Source organism: Etheostoma spectabile, unplaced genomic scaffold, assembly GCF_008692095.1.
Source record: "Etheostoma spectabile isolate EspeVRDwgs_2016 unplaced genomic scaffold, UIUC_Espe_1.0 scaffold00569828, whole genome shotgun sequence".
Classification (NCBI taxonomy): Eukaryota; Metazoa; Chordata; class Actinopteri; order Perciformes; family Percidae; genus Etheostoma; species Etheostoma spectabile.
In genome coordinates, this window is record NW_022605349.1 from 25,001 (window position 1) to 37,688 (window position 12,688).

At 39.1% G+C, this 12,688-nt stretch overlaps 1 protein-coding gene across 1 annotated transcript; it reads left to right on the forward strand.

Annotated features, from left to right (window-relative positions):
- Window positions 1–8,122: 8,122 nt before the first annotated feature.
- On the forward strand, window positions 8,123–11,878 carry LOC116685433 (secretory phospholipase A2 receptor; the record flags this gene model as incomplete). Its single annotated transcript, XM_032510493.1, has 3 exons — window positions 8,123–8,340; window positions 8,445–8,722; window positions 11,432–11,878. Coding segments are annotated over 3 exons (943 nt in total), but the record flags the coding sequence as incomplete, so codon positions are not given.
- Window positions 11,879–12,688: the final 810 nt, after the last annotated feature.

A 12,688-nucleotide genomic window follows, 5' to 3' on the forward strand; every position in this document is an offset into this window, starting at 1 on the left:
GTAAAGTAAGAAGAGTAATAACAGTAATAATCATTATTATAAAACAGCGTTTCTTTCCCTCTAGCTGGTTTAAATCTATAAAATCTATAAAATCTATAAAATCTATAAAATCTACAAAATCTATAAAATCTATCAAATCTATCAAAATCTATAAAATCTATAAAATCTACAAAATCTACAAAATCTATAAAATCTACAAAATCTATAAAATCTATCAAAATCTATAAAATCTATAAAATCTACAAAATCTATCAAAACTATCAAAATCTACAAAATCTATAAAATCTACAAATCTATAAATCTACAAAATCTATAAATCTATAAAATCTACAAATCTTAAAATCTACAAAATCTATAAATCTATAAATCTACAAAATCTACAAAATTTACAAAATCTATAAAATCTATAAAATCTACAAAATCTATAAAATCTACAAAATCTAAAAAATCTATCAAATCTATAAAATCTATAAAATCTACAAAATCTATCAAATCTATCAAATCTATAAAATCTATAAAATCTACAAAATCTACAAAATCTATAAAATCTATCAAATCTAAAAAATCTACAAAATCTACAAAATCTATAAAATCTACAAAATCTATAAAATCTATAAATCTACAAAATCATAAAATCTACAAAATCTACAAAATCTATAAAATCTACAAAATCTATAAATCTACAAAAATCTATAAATCTATAAATCTACAAAATCTATAAAACTATAAATCTACAAAATCTATAAAATCAACAAAATCTATAAAATCTACAAAATCTACAAAATCTATAAAAATCTATAAATCTACAAAATCTATAAAATCTACAAAATCTATAAATCTATAAAATCTACAAAATCTATAAAATCTACAAAATCTACAAAATCTACAAAATCTATAAAATCTACAAAATCTATAAAATCTATAAAATCTACAAAATCTACAAAATCTACAAAATCTATAAAATCTACAAAATCTATAAAATCTACAAAATCTACAAAATCTATAAATCTACAAAATCTATAAATCTATAAAATCTACAAAATCTACAAAATTACAAAATCTATAAAATCTATAAAATCTACAAAATCTATAAAATCTACAAAATCTATAAATCTATAAATCTATAAAATCCACAAAATCTATAAAATCTATAAAATATATAAAATCTACAAATCTATAAAATCTACAAAATCTACAAAATCTATAAAATCTCAAAATCTATAAAATCTATCAAATCTACAAAATCTACAAAATCTATAAAATCTATAAAATCTACAAAATCTATAAAATCTATAAAATCTACAAAATCTATAAAATCTATAAATCTACAAAATCTATAAAATCTATAAAATCTACAAAATCTACAAAATCTACAAACTATAAAATCTACAAAATCTACAAAATCTACAAATCTATAAATCTACAAAATCTATAAAATCTACAAAATCTACAAAACAATAAAAATCTACAAAATCTATAAAATCTACAAAATCTATAAAATCTATAAAATCTACAAAATCTAACAATCTACAAAATCTATAAATCTACAAAATCTATAAAATCTATAACATCTACAAAATCTATAAAATCTACAAAATCTAAAAATCTATAAAATCTACAAATCTATAAATCTATAAAATCTACAAAATCTACAAAATCTATAAAATCTACAAAATCTACAAAATCTACAAAAGCTACAAAATCTACAACAATCTATAAAATCTACAAAATCTACAAAATCTACAAAATCTATAAAATCTATAAAATCTACAAAATCTACAAAATCTATAAAATCTACAAAATCTATAAAATCTACAAAATCTACAAAATCTATAAAATCTATAAAATCAACAACATCTATAAAATCTATAAAATCTACAAAATCTACAAAATCTACAAAATCTATAAAATCTACAAAATCTATAAAATCTATAAAATCTACAAAATCTATAAAATCTACAAAATCTACAAAATCTACAAAATCTATAAAATCTACAAATCTATAAATCTATAAAAATCTACAAAATCTATAAAATCTACAAAATCTACAACAAATCTATAAAATCTACAAAATCTATAAAATCTACAAAATCTACAAAATCTATAAAATCTACAAAAATCTATAAATCTACAAAATCTATAAAATCTATAAATCTACAAAATCTACAAACTCACAAATCTATAAAATCTACAAAATCTATAATCTATAAAATCTACAAAATCTATAAAATCTACAAAATCTACAAAATCTATAAAATCTATAAAATCTACAAAATCTATAAAATCTATAAAATCTACAAAATCTACAAAAATCTATAAAATCTAAAACTCTAAAAATCTACAAAATCTATAAAATCTATAAAATCTACAAAATCTACAAAATCTATAAAATCTATAAAATCTACAAATCTACAAAATCTATAAAATCTACAAAATCTATAAAAATCAGACAAACGTTCTAAAGAGAAAACTGGTTTTATAACTCATCTCTTGAAACCTCAGTTTATATAAGGATTATGTTTCTGGGTTATATATATTATATTATATATATATATATTAATATATTAAGGATTATGTTTCTGGGTTATCTATATTATATATTATTATATAATTATTAATATATTAAGGATTATGTTTCTGGGTTATCTATATTATTATTATTATATATATATTAATATATTAAGGATTATGTTTTTTCTGGGTTATCTATTATATTATTATATATATATATTAATATATTAAGGATTATGTTTCTCTGGTTTATATATTAATTATTATATATATTATATTAGGATTAATTTGTTTCTGGGTTATATATTATATTATTATATATATATATTAATATATTAAGGATTATGTTTCTGGGTTATATATATTATATTATTATATTATATATTAATTATGATATATATATATATATATATATATATATATATTATATTATTATATATATATATTATATTATTATATATATTAATATTTAAGGATTATGTTTCTGGGTTATATATTATATATATATATATATATTAATATATTAAGGATTATGTTCTCTGCACAAATCAAAACAAAATTTAGAGTAGTTTTTATATCCTTAATGCTGTGGACACTGTGTTATTATTAATAATATAATTAAATATAATATTATTGTTACTGTATCCCTCTTGTTGAGTTATGACTCCTAAAGCATATATTCATACATATTCATACATATTCATATATTAATACATATTCATACATATTCATAATTATGTAGTAGTTTCAGACATTAACCCTCTGGGCCCTGAGCCCATGTTTACAGTTTATTGTCCGTCTGATTTATTTTATAATAACTTGTAAACATCAACCTGGTGTCTACAGTCCAGATCTGAACATCATGTCTTCAGGACAAACTGGGTTATTAGAATATTTGTGTTGCAGTGAGATCACTTGATGTTAAAAATGGTTGTAGGACCTTAAAGACAAATAAATAAATAAATTAATTAATAAATAAATAAATAAATAAAAGGGAACATGAATCTTCCAGATATGTATTGATATAGGTATTGATAGAAGTTTTTCCTCTCCACTGTGGCCCTGTTGCTGCTCTGGAGGAAACTACTAGACCTGTTGGATCCTTGTAAATTCTGGAGTGTGGTCTAGACCTGGTCTATCAGGTCTAGACCTGGTCTATCAGGTCTAGACCTGGTCTATCTGGTCTAGACCTGCTCTATCTGGTCTAGACCTACTCTATCTGGTCTAGACCTGCTCTATCTGGTCTAGACCTGGTCTATCTGGTCTAGACCTGCTCTATCTGGTCTAGACCTGCTCTATCTGGTCTAGACCTGCTCTATCTGTTCTAGACCTGGTCTATCTGTAAAGTGTCTTGAGATAACTCTTGTTATGAATTGATACTATAAATAAAATTGAATTGAATTGAACATCACAGACAGAGCAGTAAAACCTAAAAACACTTCTCATATGTCCTGGGAGTCACACTGGGAAGAAATGATCATCAGAACTTATACAGATGACACAATACATTTTTTAAAAGAAAGTCCAGATACTTTTGCTCTCATGACTCATGATTTACTTATGCCAATAATAACATAATAATGTCATATTTATTGATATTACACCTACAGCAATGCTACACAAGCAGATATGTGTCTAAATAGTGTGTAGGCCTCTAGGCCTTCATACAAGAGGAGGACGTTGTCTCCCATATATGGGCATGCTGGGGACTCTATCTCCCTAAACAACACGGAGGAGACACAGAGCAGCCATCTAGGGCTACAGGGTCACAGGGTCACAGGGTCACAGGGTCACAGGGCCACAGGGTCACAGGGTCACAGGGTCACAGGGCCACAGGGTCACAGGGTCACAGGGTCACAGGGGTCACAGGGCCACAGGGTCACAGGGTCACAGGGCTACAGGGTCACAGGGCTCCAGGGTCACAGGACCACAGGGTCACAGGGTCACAGGGCTACAGGGTCACAGGGTCACAGGAATACTGTGTGTGTGTGTGTGTGTGTGTTTATTTGTATGTGTGTGTTTAAGTGTGTGTGTGTGTGTATGTGTGTGTGTTTACTTGTATGTGTGTGTCTGTTTATGTGGTTATATTTGTGTTTTATGATGTTTTTGGATGAGAAACCAAATAATACCCACACACCTCCACACCTGCTCCTCGTCAGGTTGAACCCTATTGGCTGAAGTGGAGATGAAGAAGCTCCATTCAGTTCAGTCCCACGTCATTCTGACCAATCAGATCATCAGGAAGCTGATATGCAAACGCTGTTCCCTGGAAGAGCAGGGACGCCGTCAATGAATAACCTGGAGGAACATCACAGTGTGTGTGTGTGTGTGTGTGTGTGTGTGTGATAGAGTGCGGATCGGGCTGGATATCTCTGTCCGAGTCCGACCCAGTTAAAATCTCATCTGTTTCTCATCCTAATGACACATGTCCGTGTGTTTGCTTTTATTAACCAATGGTAGGAAGGCATTGGGAGATGCCACCAGATGAGCATCAATGCCCCCGGGGCAACAAGCGCCGTTACCTCCATAATCAGCTGTTTATAATTCATAATGTTCAACGCCTTATCACGCTGATGGGACCGAGCCGACCCGAACCCCAGCATCCTCTAAACATCTGGTCAGACCCGGCCCGTCGGGTACCGTCGGGTATCCATCCTCCAGTGTGTGTGTGTGTGTGTGTGTGTATGTGTGTGTGTGTGTGTGTGTGTGTGTGTGTGTGTGTGTGTGTGTGTGTGTGTGTGTGTGTGTAGTATATTTGCTGTAGGCATCATCCATATTTAGAGAAAGAGGAACTGTTTCCATCGTCTGTTCTGATCATTATTTACATAACATGGAAATATTAGAGGAACTAATAACAAGAGTTCTATGGACAGAGACCAGAAGACACAGAGAGGACGACCCAGAGCAGAGACCAGAAGACACAGAGAGGACGACCCAGAGCAGAGACCAGAAGACACAGAGAGGACGACCAGAGCAGAGACCAGAAGACACAGAGAGGACGACCCAGAGCAGAGACCAGAAGACACAGAGAGACGACCCAGAGCAGCGTCCTGTCTGAAGACACAGAGAGGACGACCCAGAGCAGCGTCCTGTCTGAAGACACAGAGAGGACGACCCGAGCAGCGTCCTGTCTGAAGACACAGAGAGGACGACCAGAGCAGCGTCCTGTCTGAAGACACAGAGAGGACGACCCAGAGCAGCGTCCTGTCTGAAGACACAGAGAGGACGACCCAGAGCAGCGTCCTGTCTGAAGACACAGAGAGGACGACCCCAGCAGTGTCCTGTCTGAAGACACAGAGAGGACGACCCAGAGCAGCGTCCTGTCTGAACACAGAGAGGACGACCCAGAGCAGCGTCCTGTCTGAAGACACAGAGAGGACGACCCAGAGCAGCGTCCTGTCTGAAGACACAGAGAGGACACCCCAGAGCAGCGTCCTGTCAGAAGACACAGAGAGAGACGACCCGAGCGAGATGGACAGACTTCTTCTGCTCATCGTGGCTGCATCAGGTGAGTGTTTCATGTTTCATAAATGTTAATAATCTTTATTATTACGACACGTTTACATATCCGTGTGACAGCAGGACTCTTATCACAGTTTATTCATTTATTAGCAAATCAAATCCATAAATAAGAGAAGTCCAGCTCAGTGGTCATGAGTTATGTTCTGAGCTCCTTCTGGTGAAATATTTCCTGTTGAAACACGACAGAGGACTCGGCCCCGTCCCCCTAAAGAGACGAGGACAGGTAGACGGACCCGTCCAGGGGTGTCTCCATAACATCTACTATAGAAATATACTATATACTATAGAAATATACTATATACTAGAAATATACTATATACTATAGAAATATAACATATACTATACATCCCTCCCAGGGTCCCCGGAGGCCCCCCCTTCTCAAGGAGCCGGCTGGCCTTCGTCGTTGTCGCCGGTCCGAGAGAGTCTAGGACCTCGGTGGCTCTGAGCGGCAGATCCGATGGGAACTGCCCCCCCACTAGGTCTGACTGTCGGGCTGCAGCCCCCCCCGGGGGTTAAAGAGGAGTCTTAACTGCCCTCTCGGGGGGGAAGCTTCTGCCCTCGGAAAGCTGAGGGGTGAGAGAGAGAAACTAAATGACTAAAATCAAGGATCCAGTCTTTTGGTCCCCGAGCTCCCAACAAGCTCCGGTGGTTTTATTATTTAATGAATAATCAAAAACAAGAACAAAATACAGAAATCATCGTTTCCCTTTCTGCCCTAAAAGCCAAGACTCTCAAAACCAGACCAGATAAACCTGATAAGAGGGTAGACCGCGTTGAGGAGAGAGTCCACATCAACTCATATTTATCTACCCCCCCCCCCCCCCCCCGCCCCCCCCTTCTGTAAAACAGGGTATTTCCACCACTACGGTATCACACAGGGGCCACAGCAGCAGACCGGTTCAGACCAGGTCCCTGTTGCAGTATTTATATATTTAACTGTGAGTTGTATTTCAAGCAGTACATATATTTTTAGCTTTGTGTTTGTTGGGTTTTCAACCGAACCTCCGTTCATCTCTCTAAAAATATATAAAGAGGTAGAAGTAAATATGAAGTACATATGCAGTTAAATATGAAGTAAATATGAAGTACATATGCAGTTAAATATGAAGTAAATATGAAGTACATATGCAGTTAAATATGAAGTAAATATGAAGTACATATGCAGTTAAATATGAAGTTAAATATGAAGTACATATGGGCGGGGCCACGTTCCTATCGGCCAGTTCTATCCATCTTCAACCTCTAACCCTGACCCTCCAGGTGGGTCCCGGGTCTCCTCTGGGGGTCAGTCCCTCTCTGCCTGCTTGCTCAGAGGGTTCAGAACCAGTTCTAGCTCCATCAGAGGTTCAAACGGTTCCAGCTCCATCAGAGGGTTCAGAACCGGTTCCAGCTCCATCAGAGGGTTCAGAACCAGTTCCAGCTCCATCAGAGGGTTCAGAACCGGTTCCAGCTCCATCAGAGGGTTCAGAACCGGTTCCAGCTCCATCAGAGGGTTCAGAACCAGTTCTCCCATCAGAGGGTTTCAGACCAGTTCCAGCTCCATCAGAGGGTTCAGAACCGGTTTCCAGCTCCATCAGAGGGTTTAGAAACCAGTTCCAGCTCCATCAGAGGGTTCAGAACCGGTTCCAGCTCCTCGTTAAAGTCGACTCTGAGTGATGACAGTCGAGTCGTTGTCGACCAATCAGTGACGGCGTCATGGACCCTGTACTGCAAACCGCAACACACGTCAGTTCTACCGTGAAACCTGTCGGTGCAACTAGAACCACAGGGTCTGATCCAGGAACGGTCTTGAACCAGGTGGTGGTGTTAAACGTGTTTGCCCCAGGGCTGAGTGCTGTTGGGGGGGAGGGGGGGGGCAGTAGCTCAGCCCATAGGGTGTTGGGTTGGAACCGGAGGGTTGCTGTTCAAGTCTCCTTAGGACCAAAGTACGGAGTGGATTGGTAGATGGAGAATGCCTCTTTACCTGGGCACTGCCAGGTGCTGTACCCCCCCCCCCCCCCCCCAACCACTCTGCTGTAATATACAATATTAAGTCTGCTGTGTGTGTGGTTGTGTGGTGTGGTGTGGTGTGTGTGTGTGGTGTGTGTCTACAGGGCTGAGTGCTGTCTCATCAGCTGCTGGACGTCAGTACTATTTTGTGTATGACAGGAAGAACTTTACTGAAGCCCAGAGATACTGCAGAGAGAAACACACAGACCTGGTCTCTGTAGACCACATGGAGGTCATGAAGATCCTGAACAACACCGCAGATCTAGACCAGATGTTCTACACCAACAACGTGAGTTCCCCTTTCTCCTTCATGTCTAAGTCTTTCTGACAGGAGGGATGAAACCCTCCAGAGGAACTAAGAACTACACGGAGAGCAGGAAAAACTACAATATTCATCTTAGAAATGTAGTAGAAGTCTGAAGTGTGACATATGGTCTTCAACAAAAAGCTAGACCAGAGTCTAATTCTTTATGTCTCCACCAGAGAGCCTGGATAGGACTGTCCGGTAACAGCTGGAGGTGGTCCCTGTCAGACCCAGGTTTCTACAGACCCGGGGAGACGGACTTCAGACGATGGTACACTGGAGAACCAAACGAAGGATACAGTGGAAAAGCCTGCGCAGGGATGTATCCTGATGGAAACTGGGACGACTACGGTTGTGACACATACACAGCGTATTCAGTGTGCTCAGAGGTCAGAGGTGAGAGTTTTAACTGGTGACGTTTCCCTTCTCTTTGTTTTCATTACTCATTATTTCTCTTTTACTTATATTGTTAATAAATAAATAAATAATGATAGAATAAATATTTAAATGTGCCAGAAACATATACAATCAAGGCAAGGCAAGGCAGCTTTATCTGTAGAGCACATTTCAGCAACAGGGCAATTCAAAGAGCTTTACACAAAATCAGTTAACAGATAAAACACAGGTACAAACTTAAAAATTATAAGCATTAAAAACTAATAAAACACATGAATAGACAGTTAAAAACAAAATAGAAACATTAGGACACATAAACCACAAGAATAAATTTACAGTGCAGCATAAGAAAGAATGAGCATTAATTTAAAGAAAGGCATCATCAAAAAGAAAGGTCTTCAGCCTTGATTTAAAGAACTGAGAGTAGCAGCGGATCTGCAGGTTTCTGGGAGTTTATTCCAGATATGAGGAGCATAGAAACTGAAAGCTGCTTCACCCTGTTTAGTTCTGACTCTGGGGAACAGAAAGTAGACCTGTCCCAGACCACCTGAGAGGTCTGGGGGGTCATAGTGTAGTAGTAGACCTGTCCCAGATGACCTGAGAGGTCTGGGGGGGTCATAGTGGTGTAGCAGACCTGTCCCGACCACCTGAGAGGTCTGGGGGGGTCATAGTGTAGTAGTAGACCTGTCCCAGATGACCTGAGAGGTCTGGGGGGGTCATAGTGTAGTATAGACCTGTCCCAGACCACCTGAGAGGTCTGGGGGGGTCATAGTGTAGTAGTAGACCTGTCCCAGATGACCTGAGAGGTCTGGGGGGTCATAGTGTAGTAGCAGACCTGTCCCAGATGACCTGAGAGGTCTGGGGGGTTCATAGTGTAGTAGCAGACCTGTCCCAGATGACCTGAGAGGTCTGGGGGGGTCATAGTGTAGTAGTAGACCTGTCCCAGATGACCTGAGAGGTCTGGGGGGTCATAGTGTAGTAGCAGACCTGTCCCAGATGACCTGAGAGGTCTTGGGGGGTCATAGTGTAGTAGCGACTGTCCCAGATGACCTGAGAGGTCTGGGGGGTCATAGTGTAGTAGCAGACCTGTCCCAGATGACCTGAGAGGTCTGGGGGGGTCATAGTGTAGTAGCAGACCTGTCCCAGATGACCTGAGAGGTCTGGGGGGTCATAGTGTAGTAGTAGACCTGTCCCAGATGACCTGAGAGGTCTGGGGGTTCATAGTGTAGTAGCAGACCTGTCCCAGATGACCTGAGAGGTCTGGGGGGGTCATAGTGTATAGCAGACCTGTCCCAGATGACCTGAGAGGTCTGGGGGGGTCATAGTGTAGTAGTAGACCTGTCCCGATGACCTGAGAGGTCTGGGGGGGTCATAGTGGTAGTGGACCTGTCCCAGATGACCTGAGAGGTCTGGGGGGTCATAGTGTAGTAGTAGACCTGTCCCAGATGACCTGGAGGTCTGGGGGGTGTCATAGTGTAGTACTAGACCTGTCCCAGATGACCTGAGAGGTCTGGGGGGTCATAGTGCGTAGCAGATCAAAATGTATTTTGGACCTAACCGTTAAGGGATTATAAACTAGCAAGAGTACTTTGAATCAATTCTTTGAGACACAGGAAGCCAGTGTAAAGACTTCAGAACTGGAGGGATGTGATCCAGTCTCTTGGTCTTAGTGAGGACTGGAGTGATGTGATCCAGTCTCCTGGTCTTAGTGAGGACTCGAGCAGCAGCGTTCTGAATCAGCTGCAGCTGTCTGATAGATTTTTTAGGGAGACCTGTAAAGACCCCGTTACAGTAGTCAAGTCTACTGAAGATGAAAGCATGGACCAGTTTTTCCAAGTCCTGTTGACACATAAGTCCTTTAACCCTTGATATGTTCTTAAGGTGATAGTAGGCTGACTTTGTAATTGTCTTAATGTGGCTGTTAAAGTCCAGATCAGTTACCATGACTACACCAAGATTTCTGGCTTTGTCTGTTGTTTTTAACATTGTTGTTTTTAACATTGTTGTTTGAAGCTGAGTGCAGACTTTTAATCGTTCCTCTTTTGCTCCAAAAACAACCACCTCAGTTTTTCCTTCATTTAATCTCAGAAAGTTCTGGTACATCCAGTCGTTAATTTGTTCGATGCAGTTAGTCAGGTTTTGTACTGGACTATAGTCCCCTGGCGATAAGGTTATGTAAATTTGTGTGTCGTCCGCAATCAGATGAATGTAACAAGAGTAGAGAGCAACAATAATATAAAATATTAAGAATAATATGCAAATAAAATATAGAATTAATATTCTAAATAACACAACTCACACAACTCTAATTATTCCATTGTTGTTGAGTCCGGGTCTTCATGGTCCCCCACCCCCCCACAACGCCTATCAAGTCAACCTGACCCAGAACCACCATCAGCTTCATGGAAGCTCGTTAGGGGACCCACAGGATCAGAGTCTATACGCAACCTGTTTGACTGCCCCCCCCTTCCCCTTTATTATTTATTATTCATATTTATATGTTGAGAAACATTAAGTCCAAACTCTGTAGTTTTATAGATTTGAGGACATTTGTTATTGAAGTGGAGAGACTGTTGAGTTAGTTTATTGATGTGGTTCTTTATATCTCAGTGGATTTATTGTAGATATTATAAAGACCTGAATCCCAGATGTGATGGATGGAGGTTGGATGTTCTGCTGCCTCTACTCTTCTCTCTGCTCCACTTTCAGGGTCAAATGTCACTTTTGTCCTCGTCAACTCCTCTCTGACCTGGACTGGAGCCCAGAACTACTGCAGAACCCAATACACAGACCTGGCCAGTGTGAGGGACATGACAGAGAACCAGAAGATACATGGGATGCTAGGTGGAAGAGGTGTATTCTGGATCGGCCTCTTCAGGGACTCCTGGAAATGGTCTGATGGAAGTTCCTCCTCATTCAGCTTCTGGAAGACCGGGCAACCTGATAACAAGAACCCGAACCAGACCTGCGTGGCTGCAGACTTCAGCCAATCAGGAGCCTGGGAGGGCTGGCCATGTGACATGGAGAGAGCGTTCATTTGCTACGGTCCAGGTGAGTGGTACGGTCCAGGTGAGTGGTACGGTCCAGGAGAGGGTACGGTCCGGAGAGTGGTACAGTCCAGGAGGTGGTACGGTCCAGGTGAGTGGTACGTTCCAGGTGAGTGGTACGGTCCAGAGAGGTAGGGTACGGTCCAGGAGAGTGGTACGGTCCAGGAGAGTGGTACGGTCAGGTGAGTGGTACGGCCCAAGTGAGCCTTGATGCTCAATTCAGATTTTTTTATCAACTGAACGCAAACTAAGAGTCCGCTCACACTCAGGTATATATAAAAAAGTAAGTATACTGCATCTATCTATCTATAGACCCTCTATAATTTACAGTATAGCATGTCTAGACCTCTCTATAATTTACAGATAGAGCAGGCTACCACCCGCTCTATAATCATACAGATAGAGCAGTCTAGACCACTCTATAACTTACAGATATAGCCAGGTCTAGACCTCTCTATAATTTACAGATAGAGCAGGTCTAGACCTCTCTATGATCTACAGATAGATCAGGTCTAGACCTCTCTATAATTTACAGATAGAGCAGGTCTAGACCGCTCTATATCTACAGATAGAGCAGTTCTAGACCTCTCTATAATTTACAGATAGAGCAGGTCCTAGACCACTCTATAATTTACAGATAGAGCAGGTCTAGACCTCTCTATAATTTACAGATAGAGCAGGTCTAGACCTCTCTATAATCTACAGATAGAGCAGGTCTAGACCTCTCTATAATTTACAGATAGAGCAGGTCTAGACCGCTCTATAATCTACAGATAGAGCAGGTCTAGACCTCTCTATAATTTACAGATAGAGCAGGTTCTAGACCGCTCTATAATCTACAGATAGAGCAGTCTAGCCTCTCTATAATACAGATAGAGCAGGTCTAGACCGCTCTATAATTTACAGATAGAGCAGGTCT